Consider the following 17,618-nt stretch of genomic DNA (forward strand, 5'->3'; position numbering starts at 1 on the left):
AAAAGAGGAGAGTTCCTTCCCCTGCTCAGCCTCGCCCCTGCACGTTCACTGAGCCTCCCGGGCACCCTGAACACCCGATTCTTGATCTCAGCTCAGGTCTTGGTCTCAGGGTCGTGAGTTCAAGCCCTGCCTGGGGCTCTACACTGGGCGTGGGGACTACTTACACAAAAAATAAATAACAGGGCACCTGGGTGGCTCAGTCGTAAGTGTCTGACTTTGGCTCAGGTCGTGGTGCTGGGGTCCTGGGATCGAGACCCCAGTGACACCCAACCTGGGGCTTGAACTCACAAAGCTGAGATCATGAGTCATACGCTCTGAGCCAGCCGGGAGCCCCCAGGGTCATTCTGAACAGCAAGATCAACAAGAAAAAGCACGAAAATGGGAGAAACACGGCACCAGACCGAGCGTGGAAAGGACGGTTATTGACTCAGAGCTGGAACTGGCGGTGGGCATCGCCATCGCCCTGTGCAGCCTCTGCCGGGACTGTGCGCAGTGGGGGACGCGAATTTCTCTCCAGTCTGCGCACGCCCGAGAATGACCTAAAAGGGCCGTGAGTGCTGATTTTGGGGTCACAAATTTCATGAAGTAGGTCGGTTTGCAAATAAGGGATCAGCAAATAATAAGAATTCTGTACACGTACACACGCACACAGAGGAAAGTCCCACAAAGAGATCATCTAAAAGTTGTCAACCTAGGTCATCTCTAAGAGTACGTTCTATTTTGGTTTTTTTTTTTTCCCCCTAGAAGTTTCCCAGTAGGCACGCGGAACTTTTACTATGTCAGTGTTTGGAAAAATCGAAACAAGCGGACAGGAGCGGATGACGGCTGGATGGAGAGTGGCCGCCCTACCTGGGAGACTCTGGCACCGGGCGCCTTTGTAATTGGGGTGGCTTCTCAGGTATTTTTCCTCCTGGAAAGTCAGCCCGTGTGGGAGGGCCGTGGGTGTGGCAAGGGGTCCCCTTGGGGGGGCAGGGCGTCCCTTACCTCTTGTTTGTGGCCCTTGTCTTGCTGGTGGATGCCATTTGCAGAACTGGAATTGCTGATGGCCTGCAAAGAGTCCCGGGCACGGGCTGAGTGAAGGTCACCAGGCGGCAGTTCCTGGTGCGACCACTAGAGGCCACCAGCGGCTCTTCAGAAAGCGGCATGGGTTGGGGGTCTCAGGGCAGGGCCACATCCCAGCTTAGTCTGAGCTCCCCAGGATCAAGCTGAGTATTCCCCCGAGTGGGGACTCCTGGAGGACAGTCTCCCCGCTCACAGACCAGGGTTCCCAGGACAGGGCCATGCTTCCGATGACAGAGCGCGCCGCCCGGTCCGCCCAGGCCCGGCCCGGGGCTCACCTGGGACTTGTCGGGGCAGCTCCTCATGGCCTCCATGAGCTTCTCCACCTGCTGAGCCTGGTCCAGGGCGTCCCGCAGCGCGTCCTCCGTGCTCATGAGCTGGCGCTGCAGCCGCTGCAGCTCGGGCGCCGAGGCCGGGTCAATGAGAGAGTAGCGCCGCTGGTCCACCAGGGACTTCTCTTTGTCCTGCACGCAGCAGCGGGGACGGAGAGCCCGCGTGTGAGCCTGGGTGCGCTCGTCTGCACGCGTGCATGCGTGTGCTAGGAGAGGACGCGCCCGCCGGGCCTCCTGGCTCCTGCACAAACCTGTATCACACTGTATCACGCCGCCCCTGGGCCAGGTGCCTCCAGAGCCTTCTGCTCCGCTCTGATCCTCCCCTCAAACCTCCCTCACCGCGGAGACTTTCTAACCACCGAGCCCTTCCCTAGTTCTCCTGTGGCACTGGGGACAGCGCAGGGGGACATGGGAGAGGCTGCCCTGGGCGAGGTCCCCAGAGAAACTCGACCAGCCTGTGCCCCACGGAGATGAGCCAGAACAGGAATTCACCCCCTCCATGAGGCTCTGGGAAAGCCTCAGGGAATCAAAACTTTGAAGTCCCCACGGGCCCCAGGGCCTTGGCTTCTCCTGAGTTATGCCTGGATGCAGAGCCAAGGGCCCTGGAGTCCTGCCTGTGGGCTAGGCCTGCCAGGACTGGAAGGGTGTGCAGTCTGAGTGAGCCCTGGCCCTTGACTCCGTGGGTCCCCCAGCTTCGGGCAGGTCCTGTCCCGCTGCCCTGCCCGAGAGGCCTCCCCTCCTCCGTCTCCTCCAATGGCTGAACCCGTGCAGCTGAGCGGGAGGGCGCTGGGGGCTTTGGAGCCACATCCCACGGCAGCCGGCCTGTCTTCCCAGAACCTGTCCTGTCCAACCCTGGGACTGACAGGGCCCCATAGCTGGCCACAGCGGGGACAACTGGGGACAATTCTGTCCTGTGTTCCCAGAGTGGCCCACCTACTCCAAGGCCCGCGTCTGGGGACTCAGCTCAGGCACGTTCCTGCTCTTGATGGAGTCGTCCTAGCTCCCAGCAGCTTGGGGTTAGAAAGAGCTCTGGTAGGTCCCATCTCCTTCCTGAGACAGATGTGTGAACCCCCATGGCAAAATCCTGAGTTAGGAGCTGGTTTCTGGCTGATTACTTCCCCCAATGGGGAGCTCAGCACCCCGCAGGAGCCCACCCTAGCTCGGGACAGCTGGGGGTCTTCGGAAGCCTTCCCCCGCACCGTGTCACCAGACTGCCATGCGGCCAGCCACGAGGTCTGCAAAGGGGTCGCCCGTGGCCCTTCCACCAGCTACGTCGCTGACCCTGTCTGTGATGCTACAGCCTCTAGAACCCTCCCTGTGACTTGGCTGTCCCCGGGGTGGCTCCAGGACAGCGCCAGCCTCCGCCCACCGCGGCACGCCCCTGTCCCCAGGCTCCCGCTTGCCCACGCACCAGCCCGGTCAGCTTCTCTCGCAGGCCCCGGATGTCGTCCTTGAGCTTCTGCTCCTTGATCCTCCACTCGGCCTTGTGGACCTCGCGGCTCAGGTCCCTCTCGGGCCCCGGGGAGTGGCGATTGGCCTCCAGCAGCAACACTCGAAGTTCGTTCAGGCTCCTAGCGGGATTCGGCAGGCGGGCACAGGAAAGCCCGTCAGCCCTGGCCCTGGGCTTCCACACCCCGCGATCGGCCAGCTGCCTTCGGGCTGGCCGCGCTAAGGGCGGGCGATGGCTGTGCAGACAGCGCCCGGGCCAGGAGGGGCTGCCGTGAAACCGTTCGCTGGCAGCCCGAGAGGGGCCAGGATTTGGGGATGGGATGGTCAAGAGGACTGGGCCTTTTCTAGAATGTCCTTCAAGTTTTAAAAACAGAGAACAGAATATCTGTTTGATTCAAAATTAAATAAAACAGGGGCGCCTGGGTGGCTCAGTCAGTTAACCATCTCCCTTCTGCTCAGATCATGATCCCCGGGGTCCCAAGATTGAGCCCCGCATCGGGCTCCCTGCTCAGTGGGGAACCTGCTTCTCCCTCTGACTCTGCTCCTTCTCCCTGCTCATGCCCTATCTCTCTCTCTCTCTCTCAAATAAATAAAAATTTTAAAAAATATATAAAAATAAAAATCATTTAAAAAGTTTAAATAAGGGATGCCCGGGTGGCTCAGTGGGTTAAGCTTCTGCCTTCGGCTCAGGTCATAATCTCAGGGTCCTAGGATTGAGCCCCGCATCGGGCTCTCTGCTCAGCGGGGAGCCTGCTTCCTCCTCTCTCTCTGCCTGCCTCTCTGCCTGCTTGTGATCTCTCTCTCTGTCAAATAAATAAATAAAATCTTAAAAAAAAAAAAGTTTAAATAAAACCAAACATTCATCCAAGAGAGCTCGTGTGCATGACTTTCTATTTTTTTTATTTTTTAAAGACTTAATTTTTTTTTTTAAATTTATTTATTTGACAGACAGAAATCACAAGTAGGCAGAGAGGCAGGCAGAGAGAGAGGGGGAGGCAGGCTCCCTGCTGAGCAGAGAGCCCGATGCGGGGCTCGATCCCAGGACCCTGAGATCATGACCCGAGCTGAAGGCAGAGGCTTTAACCCACTGAGCCACCCAGGCGCCCCTAAAGACTTAATTTTTAAGTAACCTCCACATCCAACGTGGAGCTAAAACTCACAACCCTGAGATCTAAGAGCCTCGTGCTCTCCCGACGGAGCCGGCCAGGCGCACCTACGTGGTATATTAATAATACTCTGAAAAGGATATTAAAATACTCCTCTCTCTTTTCCAACTACATTATCTATGTAAGGTCAGATTTTCATAATGTACTTCAAAATAACAACTGCAGAGACGGAAAGCAGAGGAAGATACGAGAATCCGGCTGTCTTCTACAAATTACGAGACCCAGAAAATTGGCAAAAATGTAACACGATGCCACTCTTCTCCTAAAACAATCTTTGTTTTGGAAAACGGCCACTTTTTAAAAAAAATTATTTATTTAAAAGATTTTATTTATTTATTTGCAGAGAGAGAGAGCTAGAGAGAGAACGAAAGCAGGGAGAGCGGGAGAAGCAGGTTTCCCGCCGAGCAGGGCGCCCGACGCAGGGCTCAAACCCAGGACCCCGGGATCACGACCTGAGCCGAAGGCAGACGCCCAATGACTGAGCCACCCAGGCGAACCCAGAAAAACGGTTACTTTTTATCAAAAGCCTATTATTTACATGTGATGCAACTGGCTTGTGATAATTTTTAAGTGGATTTAGAAAGATTTCTAAACTTCTGTTTTAATTGATAATATGGTAATTACAGAATAAATAAACAAAAGCTTTTTGGGAACCCTCAGTCCTTGTTAAGAGTTTAAAGGGATCCCAGAGACCAAGAAGTCTGGGAACCACCAGTGTTGCCTGCGAACTCTGCTTGGAGATCTGTGTTGAGGATTCTGAGGTTTCACCGGAGCCAAGGACAGCATCACCCGTGGTGCCAGGCACCTGACTCACCCGGCCCACCCCTGCCCTGCCTCCGGAGAAGACTGGCTAATGTCCGGTGGAGTGCGGTCGGGGTCAGGCTCAGGGTCAGGACTGCCCGCGGCGGACTCACCGCTCCTTCCGGAGCAGCTCCTGGCTGATGAGGACCAGCTGGCCCGAGGCGTCGTGCGTCTTTCGGGACACGGCCTCCAGCTCTGCCTCCAAGCGCCGCTTCTCCTTCTGGAGGGCGTCCACCTTCTTCTCTCCCGACTTGCACTTTGTCTCCAGTGCTGAGGGTCAGATGGCAGGGAAAGCAGAGACAGGGTCAAGCTCTCCATGAGAATCTGTCTCCGCTGGGGGTTGGGGAGCCAAGCTGGGCAGGGAGCTGATTTTCGCGGGGGACCAGGGGGACACACTCCACGGAGCGGGTCTTTCTTGTCCTGGCGAGCCAGCAAGAGGCCGAGAGAACAGCCACACAGAGCAGGCCACAACCCAAGTTCAGCCACACAGGCCCTTTGGTGTGGGGAGAAGCAGGCCACCCTTCCCGAGACAGGCCCTGGGCATCGACACTGCGACCTGGACAAGGGAAGGCTAAATCCCCCCCTTAGCCTTGGAGAGGTCTGAGGTCAACCGCCCTGTGTGGGGACCAATGAGGCGTGATGGGAACTGGACAGAAGTGGGAGTGCGGACCACCCCCCGGGACGGCGGCGTCTCACGGACATCACCACCGGCATTCTGGAGGACGAGAGGCATGGCCAGTTCTCGGAATCATAAACTCCAGACCCGTGCCTCTCTCCGGGCTCCCCGTCTGTCCGTGTCTCGCTCCCTGCTGTGGCCAGCATCCTCCCCGCCCCCAAGTCCGGAGGCCTGTATCCTGCATTTCTTCTAGAAAGGAGCCGGGGGCACAGGCACTCTATGTGCACGACCAACGTTAGAGTCAAGACAAGAGTCGGGGCGCCTGAGCAGCTCAGTCGGTTAAGTGTCTGCCTTCGGCTCAGGTCACGATCCTGTGGTCCTGGGATCGAGCCCCCCATCGATCAGTGGGGCGCCTGCTTCTCCCTCTGCCTCGGCCGCTCCCGCTGCTTGTGCTCTCTCTCTCAAATAAATATTTTTTTAAAAAGGAGTCAAGAGGAGGAGAAAGCTGATGCAACTTCGGAACCCAGAAAACACAGAACTGGCTCTGCGGGAAGAAGGCAGCAGGGGTGCTTGGTCATCCCAGAGATGACGTGGGCGCCACACTCTTCCACTCTCCGCTGCTCAGGTGGGAGTCCGAGCAGGACTGGCCCACGTCGCCCTCTCAAGGCGGAGGACGCCCGGACCCAGAAGCCAACCCAGTCCATGCTCCACGGGCTCCAGGCCCCCCTGCAAGAGCCCCCCGCATCTGCCCTGCGGGAGGGAGACTTACCACTTACTTGGGCCCTGAGCATCTCGGTCTGGGACATCAAGGCTGTCACCTCTTTGTCCCTCTTGTTCAGCTTGTCCTGGAGGCCTAGGGAAGAAAGGAGAGACAAGGGGCCACAGTGTTGCAGGGGCAGTGGGTGAGGGCGTGGCCCTCCCGCAGGAACCCGAAAACGAAGCTACCCTTGGCCTCCAGGGTCCACATCCTTCCCCACACAAGCCCCCTCGCTGGGGGACCCACTCCCAAGAAGCCTCCAGTACCACGCGGTGTCAGGCCATTTAACTCTCGGGGAGTCTGTTTCCCTGAGTGATAAATGGGGACAGTCACGGTGCCCGTGTCACACAGCTGTGTGTGTTCAAGAGCCTCAGAATGATCCCCAAAAGGACAATCTACGGAAAATGCTAGAAACACATCCAGTTCCCCTAAGTTAATACATGTACGTAGGATACCCATAAAAATACCAACAAGATTCTGACATCACTGGGCAGAGAAGCAAGACCAGCCAAGGGGTTCTAGCAAATCCTTCCTCAGCGCGTTAAGACACAGAACACACGGGCACACCCCCGAACGCGGGCACAGGGACTCGCCTGCGTCTCCTTGTGTGTGTTTACCGCGACACCACTCCCAAGAGCCGGGAGGCAGAAACAGACCAGCCCTCCGTCAACAGCTGGGGGAGGAGTAAGACGGGGGCACACGGCGTATCACTCGGGAACGGAGCGGTGACACGTGCTATGTAAGTGAACCCTGCTTACAGTGCGCTAAGTCAAAGAGGCCAGGCGTCCGCCTATGGCATGATGTTCTGGACGGCCTGAATGGGCAAACCCACAGACAGAGAGCAGACCGGTGCTTGTCAGGGCTGCAGCCGGCAGGGAAGCGACTAACGATGGGCACGGGGTTTCCTTCTGGGGAGATGAACATGTTTTGGAACGAGATGGAGGTCACGGTTACAGAACACTGATTGAACATACTAAATGCCCCCCGAATTATTCACTTCAGAACAGTTAGTTATGGGCGCCTGGGTGGCTCAGTGGGTTCAAGCCACTGCCTTCGGCTCAAGTCAAGATCTCGGGGTCCTGGGATCGAGCCCCGCATCGGGCTCTCTGCTCTGTGGGGAGCCTACTTCCCTTCCTCTCTCTCTGCCTGCCTCTCTGCCTACTTGTGATCTCTCTCTCTTTGTCAAATAAATAAATCAAATATTAATAAAAAAAAGAAGAACAGTTAGTTATGTCTTAATGTTGCATCTAAAAAAAAAAAATCACCCAAAAGAATTTATAATTTTGAAAAAGCAGAGCAGGAAGGACTATTCGGAGGGACTAAAACATAAATTTTAAAGTCTGGGTGGCTCAAGTCAGTTAACTGTCCGACTTTTAATTTTTGGCTCAGGTCATGATCTCTGGGTCACGAGATTGAGCCCTGCGTCGGGTTCCCTGCTGAACAGAGTCTGCTTGTCCCCTTCCCTTCCCTTCTGCCCTTCCGCTTGCTCCTCTCTCTCTCTCTCCCTCTCTCTCTCTCTCATTAAAATAAATAAAAAAAGTCTTCAAAAGAAATCTGCATGGCATGCATGACCATAAGAAAAGTCAAAAGACAAACTACAAATGGGGGGAAAAATGTTTGCAATGTCATATATAAAGAGTTTCTAAAAATCAACAAGAGGATCAACAACCTGCTAGGAAAAAATGAGCCAAAGACGCAAGCAGAACACAGGACATGAAGTAAGAGAAGGCACGCTGAAGTTACATCAGGGAACCTCTTTCACCACTCAGGCTGGCAAAGACCACAAAGTGTGATGAAATATTTTGCTGGCGAAGCTTGTGGGGAAACCTACTTTCAACCTCAGCAGGTGGGAGTTGAAGTTTGGAGCCCCAAAGAGCAGAAGGTAATTTACTGAAGCCATGTAATAGACAAAGACTGGAAACAACCCACAATCCATCTGTAGGAAACTGGGTAAACACGTGACAGGGCTCCAAGCAAAGGATTATTCTCCATCATGGAAGAGACTGGAAGAGACTGGAACAGTCTCCAAGAGGCACTGTAAAGTGGACAAGAGAAAGGGGTGGAACGGCGCGGGAGGTGTGGCTGGGCGACCCAGGTGTTTGTGCGTAAGCGTCTCTGGAAAGGAACCGTAAGTTGGCCAACGTGGTGCCTTTAGGGAGAGAACTCAAGTGACAGGGCACCCTTTTCCGGACGCTGCCCTTTGACCCACTGGAAGTTTATATATTAAAGAAAGTAAAGTCAAAACCAAACAAGTAACAAGCGGTTTAGCCTACGGCCGGGCACTTCATAAGCCCCAAAGCCCAGGGTCCCACCCAGCCCCGTGGCCACTCACCCTCTATAGTCTCCTTCATTCTGATCTTCTCCCCTGAAATGTCGTTGGACTCAATCATCTGAAAGAAGAGCCTGGTAAGGGGGTCGCTCAGCCCCCCGGATGACCCCCCCAAGCAACCCCCCCGGCCGCCAGCAGAGCCAGCACCCCTCACCCCCTACAGGCTGGTTCTCAGGGACTTGATATGGGGGCAAGGAGCACAGATGTCTTCCATCCTGCCCCCTGACAAGAGAGGACCCCCCCCTTCCAGCTCCCAGTGCCCCCCAAGGCGGTTTGTGCAGCTTCCCCCAGAACGCTTCCCACCCCTTCCTTTGTTGCAAATGTCTGTTATGTTGAACAGATGTCTCCTCCCCTGGGACACCCACAGAGATCAGTCCTGGAAATCTGTTTCCATCATTATCCAGAGGCAAAATCCCCGGCTTGGTTTCTCATCCATAAAACAAGCATCAGCCGCCACAGGGCAGCTCCCAGAGGGACTTCAAGGAAAGCTACTTCCTCTCCCTCCAAGACTTCTTTTTAATAATAAACCCAGAAGCCAAAGAAGAAAAGACCCATTAAGAAAAACAAATCCGGATGGCAAACGTCAACAGGATGCCCGCGGCTCCTCGGGAAAAGTGTCCAGACTCTGCCCAAGCTGGCTGTCCTCTGGGCCTGCAGTTCGCCAGTCTAACACTGAGGGGCAGCAGAGAGCCAGGCAGGCAGTCACCTCCATCAACCCGCCCCTCATACTTCGTTCATACATCCCAAGCCCCCTTCTGAAGTCTCAGCCAATTGTCCCTGCACTTAAACCTCTGCATCTGGGAGTCATGTGGGTCCAGACCGAAGCTCCACGTGTATGAAAATCAAGAGATGGGCCTTCCTGAGGTCACTGCCCACTCCTTGGCCCAAGGTCTGTGACTGAGGGGAAGGGGGCCATCCTGTGGAACCACAGCAGTCCCAAACCACCTCTGCTAAGGGACCGTCCCCATTCTGAAGCCAAGCAGGCCTCGGGCACGTAAGTGACTCTGGGGGCTGTTCCTTTCCTCTCTGCCTAGGATCCTGGGAAAACGCTTGCTAAAAATGGTCCCTCCCTAGGGGAAAGGGGCAGAAAGGCTGCCACAACGGGCCGCCAGAGGGGACACAGGCAGAGGTCCCTCTACAAAACAGGCACCCATTTGTGGAACTCCTCAACACTTAACAGCTAGAAGTCACTCTAGTGTAAACGCCCAAGGAGACTCGGACGCCCAAGGAGGCCCAGGGCCTGTGTAAAGGCAGTGATCATGACACTCGCTGTCCCTCATCTGGGATTGGACCCATGTCATCCTGGGCACCCTCAGCCGGCCCTTTAGCAGCGGAGCTGGGCCTGATCCCCACCGCTGGTGGGCAGGAAACCCCGTCTCGGGCTTGCTTTGCTCATCTGAGACCGAGACAACACTAACCTTGCAAGGGTTCAGGTCAGAAAAGGCAACACAGGTCCCAGCACAAGGGTCTGGGGGCCAGAGCTACCCGAAAGGCCCTTCCCGGCGGGCATGCTCACGGCCCACACCGCCCAAGGCCTGGGCCTCCCCAGCGTGCTGAGCTGAAGGAAGATGTACTAGATGTTTAGAGGACTTCTCGATTCGGACCAGAACGGATACTGTAGCAACAGCTGCTTTGGAACTATGCCCTTCCAGCCTCCCACTGCCCACTCTGGAGACCCCACACTCTGGCCGTGACAGTGGTTCAGGCTCATCAGGACTGGCAAAGGGGGCCGCGCTTAGGTCACCTAGGTTGGTGCCTGTGTTGGGAGATGCCCCCCTGCCCCCCCCCCCCGCACCACGGAGCTCCTGGTGCTGGTGCCTTGGGGAGATCCAGGAGCCCGCAGAGTGGGACACGTCTGGGAGAACCAGGGGCCTGGGGACGGGGAGGAACCCTGTGCCCTGTGCCAGCGTACGCATCTCTCCAGGCCCAGCCAGGTCAGCTCTGCCCGCCTTGGGTCCCACGGTCACCCTGCCCTACCGATGGAGGGATGAAGGGGTCCTCTGGTCTCACGTGGGCCTGGCTGGGAAGAGGGGTCCGCCGGCGCTGGGAGCCCCCGTGGCCCCGTCCCCCCGCCCCAGCCAGCCCGGCCCGAGAGGCGGCTGCCTACGTTGCTGTGCTGGGACGAGCACAGGGACTCGACGGCCTGCAGTCTGTTTTCAGCCACCAGAAGCTTCTCCCGCAGCCTCTCGGCCTCCTGCTTGCTCTGGGCTTCCGACCGCTGCAGCAGCTCGTGGTCCAGCATCTTCTTCTCGGCCAGGGAGATCTGCTCCTTGAGGAACTCGATGGCCTGCGCCTGGCCGCGATACTCCGCGTCCAGCTTCTCCAGCTCGTGCACCCGCAGCTCGGCGTCGCGGCGCCGGTCCTGGGCCTCCTGCAGCTCCAGCCGGTGCTGGCCGGCCTGCGCCTCCAGCTGGGCCCGCCAGTGCTGCCGCAGCCCGGCCAGCTCCTCCTGGGCCTCCTGCAGCTTCTGCCGCAGCCCCTCCTTCTCCTTGACGTGCACGGCCGTCTCGATGTCGTGCTTGGCCCGCAGGTTGCCCAGCTGCAGCTGGTGCTCCATCTTGATGCCTTCCATCACCGCCTTCAGCTCCCCGATCTCCTTCTGCTGGGCGCCTGGGCCCGAGTTCAGGGTGGCCTTGAGGTCCTCCAGGGACTTCTGGTGGTCCGAGGCCAGCGAGTCCAGCTTGGACTTCCAGTTGTCCATGAGGCCCATGTTCTCGCTGGTGGCCTGCTGCACCTTGGCCTTGAGGTCCACCACCTCCTGCGCATACTTCTCGTTGGCCGCCCGGAGCTTCTCCACCTCCGCCTGGTAGGCCCGCAGCGCCTTCTCGTACTTGTCGCGCAGCGCGCCGCTCTCCCGCTGGTGCTCCTGGCTGGAGGACAGCAGCCGCTCCCGCAGCCGCAGCGTCTCGGCCGCCTCGGGGTGGTCGGCGGGCGGCGGGCCCGAGTGCCGCAGGCACTGCTGCAGCTCCTCGATCTCGCCGCGCCGCAGGCTCAGCTCCTCCTCTAGCTGCAGCACGCGCGACTGCTCGGCCACCGTGGTCAGCTGGCGGGAGAGAGGCAGGCGGGGGTCAGCGGGCTCCGTGGAAGGGAAGGGCGCCCCCCCCCACCAGCCGACCCCAGCACCCGACCCGGGCGCCGGCCGTCCCTGGGAGCACCCCCTGTCCCACTCCCGGCCACAACTTCCGGAGAGACTCCCCTGGCCTGCAGCCCGGTGACCCAGGGACTCGACTGCCCCTGCGGCCCTGGGTGGCCCAGGACAAATTGGCGGTTGAAAGAAACCACCTGTTTGAGGTTCTGGCTTGCCTGAGGAGGGAGCGTTGCCTTATCTGGCTCGGGGAGGGTCCCCAGCCGGAATGGGCGGGTTCACTAGGAGGGTCGTCTGGAGCGGGTGGCCCAGGAAAGGTCGGGCTTAATGCCCAAGGCAGAACAAAACTGGTGCTCCCAGACGCACCTCCTGATGGGTAACTGAGATGAGAGGCTCATCCCCACCCCCGCCCCCTCCAACCCAACCTGGATCACAACAATCGCAGTCGTATTTGGAAATGATACTTTTGCAAGTTTTAAATCTCTTCCTAACTGGAAAAAAATTTTTTTTGTTTCCGAAGGTGACCTTTAGTTCTGGAAATCCAGTTTTGTCTTTCTAATCAGGGTGACCCCCAGATCAAGATGCCTCGGGGTGGAGGGCTCCAGCCCGCCCCGGGGGGCTGGGTCGGTTTCTGCAAGCAGCCTCCTCGCACGCGTGTGCATCCCACACAAGCACACACAGTCGCCTGACCGCAGCCGGTGTGTGCAAAGGGACGCCCGTGTGTCTCCAGACACACACGCACACATACACACGCTCACTTGTGTGCCGAGACTGACCTGCAGAAACGGACCACGCTCGCCCAGGCCCCCACCCCGCTCAGACGGTCTGACCGGTCTCCGCTCGCCGGCTGTTTGGTTCCGAGGCCAGACCCGCAGCCGGGCTGGGCCGGCCAGCTACAGTGTGGATGTGTGCCCCTGCTCAGGGCCCGGCCCTGGGGCATGTTAGGGGGGGCCGCCAAGGGGCCAGCCGGGCCCAGACCTACCCCCCCACCAGAGGGTCTACTGGATCTCAACGACCCCACCCCTGCGTCTGATAGAGTCTTATGCCCCAGGGACACTCCCACACCCCCAAAGCCTCAGGTCCTCCAGGCGAGCCCCTCCCGCCCCCAGAATTAAGACCCGCTAGGCTAGAGAAGCCGGGATCTGCACTCCACGACTTCCTGCCTTCCTCAGCCTCCCCGGTCTGGTGAGAAGGGGAGAAGGCAGGCGTGGATAAGTTTTCCCTGCACCTGTCCATACATATATATATATAGAAGGGGCAGACCGTGCCCAAGAGCCCCCCCCCCCAATTTCTGAACTTGACAAAGTCTTGCGTTGGCAACGCATGGGGAGGCAGGAAGGGGCAGGGCCTCGCAGGACACCCCCAGTGGCACCATGCGCTGGGCACAGGGGCCAGGACAGCCAAGACCCGCTCCTCCCCAAAAAGCGTCACGTGGCAATGGCACAGAAGCACCCCTAAGCCTTGACTTCCCTCCTAGAAGGGGCACAAAAAGTGAAACACAACGAGGAGAGCAGCCAAAGACGGAGAAAATAATAAAACAGAGAAGCCGAGGAGGGGCGGAGGCGACGGGCCGGGGGCGGCGTTACCCTGTTGTCGGCTAATTCGCGGAGCAGCCGCTCGGCCTGCGCCTTCTCCAGCAGCAGACTCTGCTCCAGCTCCCCAATGCGGGCGTGCTCCAGCTGCGTCTGGGTCTGGTCCGCCCGGGGCGGCAGGGGAGGCGGCCCAGGGGAGAGGAGTACAGGGCAGAGGAAGCCGGAGGAAGAGAGAGAGAGAGAGAGAGAGAGAGAGAGAGAGAGAGAGGCGGCGTCATCTTCGGTGCACAAGACAGGAGAGCAGGTCAAGGACAGGAGGCGGCTCCGGGACAGAGGAGGTCTGGGGGGGGGGGGGGCCGGGCCTGCCAGCTGCCCCTGGCCGCTGCCGGGTCCCCAGGTGGGTTTGTTTAAAGGCAGGGGAGGGGCTGCGGCACTCCTGCCCCCGCAAGCCAGCCCACCCCACAGCGGGTGGTATCAGGGCACCAGACTCCCGCCTGTCACCTCTTGGTGGCTCTGGGGAGGGCCCCCGCCTGCTCCTGCCCCCCATTCAGGTGCCGGCCCGTTTCCCGCCCGGATCCCGCCCGCTGCAGGCCCCGAGACGGACGGATCGGTAAAGGAACCCAGGACTCCCGGCCCCCAGGCCTGAGCTGAAGGCGCAGAGCCATTCGAAAGGGAAGGTTTTACGTGGCCTTTACCCACGGGTAAGGCCTGGTCTCCGCAAAGCACAAGAACGCCCCTGTTCCGGCTTCCCACGCTACCAAAGCCCGACTTTCTCGGGCCATGCAGCCGGGCATCTGCTCAGAACCGATCTGCAAGGGTGGCAGCTGGGGCCAAGGGCGCCGGACCCAGGCCCCCCGGGGCCAATCTGGAGGCCACGTTCATCGCAGGGAGAAGCCGTTTAGAGCAAACCTGTGGGGCCAGTCTGAAGACTCGACTGTCCCTGCAGCCTGTCACCAGCGAGGGCGATGCAGACAGCAGAGACCCACCCAAGAAACACGCGTGCGGTTCCTGCACAGCAAGAGACGCCTGTGTCATCTGTCCTAGAACCTGATCTCTGTGAATGTTCCTGAAGGAACAACCGGAAAGCTTCTCTGTCCCTGTGTCTCAAGAAGGCGGCAGGCCGCATGCTAACAAGCTGCCAGGCTCAGGTTCCTTCAGGACATTACAGGCTGACAATGATGTCTCGGGGTCAGCCCCTGGGTGCTGGCCCGGGGCGGGGGGGCTCGTCCCCACCCTCCTCTCCTAGAGGGTGGGCCCCGCAGCTCGGGCAGGACCCACGCTAGGCGGGCCCGACTGTAAATGATTACTGGTGGTCCCGGAGACAAGAAAAAGCCCCCAGCCTCACAACCCCAAGTTTCAATAGGTGCTCCCGAAAGGAGCTGCCCCGCATCAGCCCCATCCCAAACTTCTAGCCTCCTGGTCTGTAGGCTGGGGTCTCCACAGGGAAACAGGGGGACCCAGTGGACTCGCTTCAAGGGCTTAATTAAGATAAATTCAACCACAGAAAGCTGGAGGTTGGAGAGCAGGCTCTAAGGCTACATTTTGGGGGGGGGGGCGGCAATCTGGCTTTCCATCCGCTCCAGGGGCACTGCCCAGGGTGTGAGGAGGGGCCACCACGCTCCTGCTTCTCAAGCTCCCTGGAGCTGCTGTTCATCAGCCGTGCCCACGGTCGAGGTGCTGGAAGCAGCGAGAGTGAGGGCGGACGTCACTTCTGTCGCGAGCGCTAACTATAGGACCCAACCCCCGTGGGGAGGGGGGTCTCGGCCGTCTCCCCGGCTCGCAGGCGGGAGCGGCTACTCCAGACGAAGCCTCGGCCCGGCTCGGGATCACACAGCAACTCGGGGCAGCTCCAGGTCGGGAACTCAGACACCCCCCACCCCGGGTGCCAGGAGGACTGGTGCCTCGGCCTGGAGCCGGCCGAGCTCCATGGTGGGGGGACGATGCTGGGGTGAGGAGCCACAGACTTCCAGGGGCAATACAGACCATCAAAGGGGGCTCCTGGAGCAAGGGACCCCCATTTCCCTGCCTCAGCTCAAATCCAGGAGCTCGGCCAAGCCTTGCCTACGCCCCGCACCTGCAGCGTCGCCTCTCCCTGCAGACACGGGGCCCGCACCCCTGCAAAGCAGAGCCACCGTCCCGAGATACCCCTCGGGTAACTGAGGGCTGGAATCGTTACTGGGGGAGGAGATGCCCCACCTGCACTAGGGGCCCCTGAAGGTCAGAGGCACGTGTCACCTCTCTTGACCTCTCTTTAGTCCTCACAGCACACAAATCAACAGGGAGCGGACTCTGAGTTCACGAGCCTGGCCCTCTCTGCTCCCCCCACGGGTCCTCCCAGGCAAGTGACCGAGTGACCCAACAGGTGCTATTTAGTTAACAAAATCGTAACACGCTTTGAGCCCTGGATGATTGATTAATCAACAACCACCAAACCCCAAAAAGGTCGAGTCCCCACTGGGGCGGCAGTGGGGAGAGGCACGCACATTTTCACAGTGCCTCGTGGCAGACGTACGTCCACTCAAGAACCAGAAAGCCTGGCCCCAGCCCGCGACCTGGGATTCCCACCTTCCGGGGGCTCCTTGCCTGCTCCAGTCGTGGGGACTTCAAGGTGCACGAGACAGACAGGGTCCCTGCCCCCCCAGGGCGTACACTGCGGGGAGGGATGGAAATGAGGTGCTTTCAGGTTGTGGGTGCGGCTGGGAACAGGGCTCAGGGTGGGGGGTGCGGCGGACAGATGTACTACCGAAGAGGCAGAGGGGGCGTCTCCGAGAGAGACCGTGGGAGGTGAGGCCCGAAGGAGAAGCAAAAATCCGCACACGGAGTAGCTCAGAGGCAGACAGAGCTCGGAGCGTCCGGCAACAGAGAATTTCCACGGGCCTGCAGCCCAGGGGCACGGGGCTGGGACCCCAAGGGGCTCTCCTGGGCCCTTTACCTGGGCTCATGGTGTCAGAGGTTTGAGCACGACAGCGGCAGGGGCTGGTTACCCTTCTTAAGAGATCTGGTCGGTTTGCTTTACTGCAACATTGAGAGGGGGCTGGTTTGGCGGGGGGGGGGGTTGTTCTGGAAGAAGACGGGCCATGAGCCGACGGTCACTGAGCCCGCTGAGCGCGCCGACCGGCCACTGACGCAGGCTCCTTGCCCTTCTTCCCTAGTCACGCGTAGCCTCCAAACCTCCCAGCGATAAAACCTGCAAAGCTTCGGTGAGGAGAGCGGGTAGCAGGGAAACACCGGAGGTGCCAGGTAGAGGCTGGTGCGGTTGTCTGTGGCAAGGCGCTGGGGGCCTGCCTGGCCCAGGAAGGCGGCCGGTGGGGAGGCCGAGAAGGTCAGAGGCCAGGTCAAGGTCAGGATCTGACAGCGGGATGACGGAAGGATTCAAGACGAGTCAGCTGAGCAACCATCTGCGGGACTGGGCGGTGGGGGGGACGACAGGAACAAATGCTCTGGGTTGCATAGTGTCCCCCAAAACCTCACCTTTACCTGCAGCCTCCAAATGGGACTCTGTTCTGGAAGAAGGGTCTCGGCACGTGTGACTCGTTACGATGAAGTCATGCCGCACGAAGGCGGACCCCACCCCCAGTGACCGGTGTCCTTATTTGAAGGCAAGTCAGGGACACAGGAACACACTGGCACAAAGGCCACATGACGACAGAATCAGTGACTCAGTCTCAAGCCGAGGGAAGCCAAGGGTTTGCCAGCAGCGTTACCGAAGCGGCGAGACCGGCACGGGACAGGCTCTCCCTCAAGCCTTCCAGGGGAAGGAAGCCTGCCAAGCCCTGGATTTCAGATGTCTGGCTTCCAGAACAGCGGCAGAGTAAGTCTGCGTTGCTTTAAGCCGCTGAATTGCGGTCATTTGTTACGGCAGCCCCGGAGCTGCTGCTGGCACCGTGGTCCCCCTCCTGGGGGAGACGTCCGGTCGGCAGGCCGGTGTGCGCACAGGGGGGCGAGGGAATCATGAGCTCACGGAGGACGCTGAACGGTACAGACTGACGCTCTCAGGGACAGTGTAGGTCGGGGGACAAAGGGGCCCCGGGACAGGCTGACATTTAGAGATCTGGAAGGAGGCTAAGAGGCTGGAACCGGGGAGTGAGGCCAGGAGGCGGCCAAGCAGAGAGATGGGGTGACAGCTGGCGGGAGACCGGGAGCTCACAGGCATGCGTTCTATTTTTGACTCCCGAGATGGGTGGGTGTGAGCAGAACTTCGGGACCATTTGTGTTCCGGTCGTCATGAATGTGGTCACAGGAAAGCAGCAGCAAGGGGACCCCGCTGCCCCCCGCTGGCTGGCGCCGTCTGTCAGGGTCTCTCCCAGCTGGGGCTGAAGGCGTCCGCATGGACACCGGATCCAAAGCCGGCCTGCTCATTGCCTAGCCTGGGACCAGAGGACAGAGGCCAGTGCTGGTGGGAGGCGGTGCTGGACCCTGGGGAGGGACAGGAAGCGGTGGGTGGGCGGGGCCATAGGTGGGTGGACGGGCCGGAGACTGGCGGGTGGGCGGG

At 59.3% G+C, this 17,618-nt stretch overlaps 1 protein-coding gene across 4 annotated transcripts in view; it reads right to left on the minus strand.

The window, feature by feature from the left end:
- The window catches only part of CLIP2 (CAP-Gly domain containing linker protein 2), a 66,158-nt gene that overhangs the window by 2,100 nt on the left and 46,440 nt on the right, over positions 1-17,618 (minus strand). For 2 of the 4 annotated variants that reach the window (XM_045074946.1, XM_045074945.1), the window contains exons 10-17: positions 13,181-13,285; positions 10,617-11,552; positions 8,513-8,570; positions 6,193-6,276; positions 4,921-5,077; positions 2,803-2,962; positions 1,338-1,523; positions 985-1,047 (exon numbers count right to left, since the gene is read on the minus strand). In XM_045074946.1, the coding sequence (XP_044930881.1) occupies positions 985-1,047; positions 1,338-1,523; positions 2,803-2,962; positions 4,921-5,077; positions 6,193-6,276; positions 8,513-8,570; positions 10,617-11,552; positions 13,181-13,285 (1,749 nt within the window). Of the gene's footprint in view, positions 1-984; positions 1,048-1,337; positions 1,524-2,802; positions 2,963-4,920; positions 5,078-6,192; positions 6,277-8,512; positions 8,571-10,616; positions 11,553-13,180; positions 13,286-17,618 lie in introns of those variants that run through there. The other 2 variants (XM_045074947.1, XM_045074948.1) reach the window with 2 other exon arrangements.

Source organism: Mustela putorius, unplaced genomic scaffold (genome assembly GCF_011764305.1).
Source record: "Mustela putorius furo isolate JIRA1106 unplaced genomic scaffold, ASM1176430v1.1 tig00000139_pilon_pilon_pilon, whole genome shotgun sequence".
NCBI lineage: Eukaryota > Metazoa > Chordata > Mammalia > Carnivora > Mustelidae > Mustela > Mustela putorius.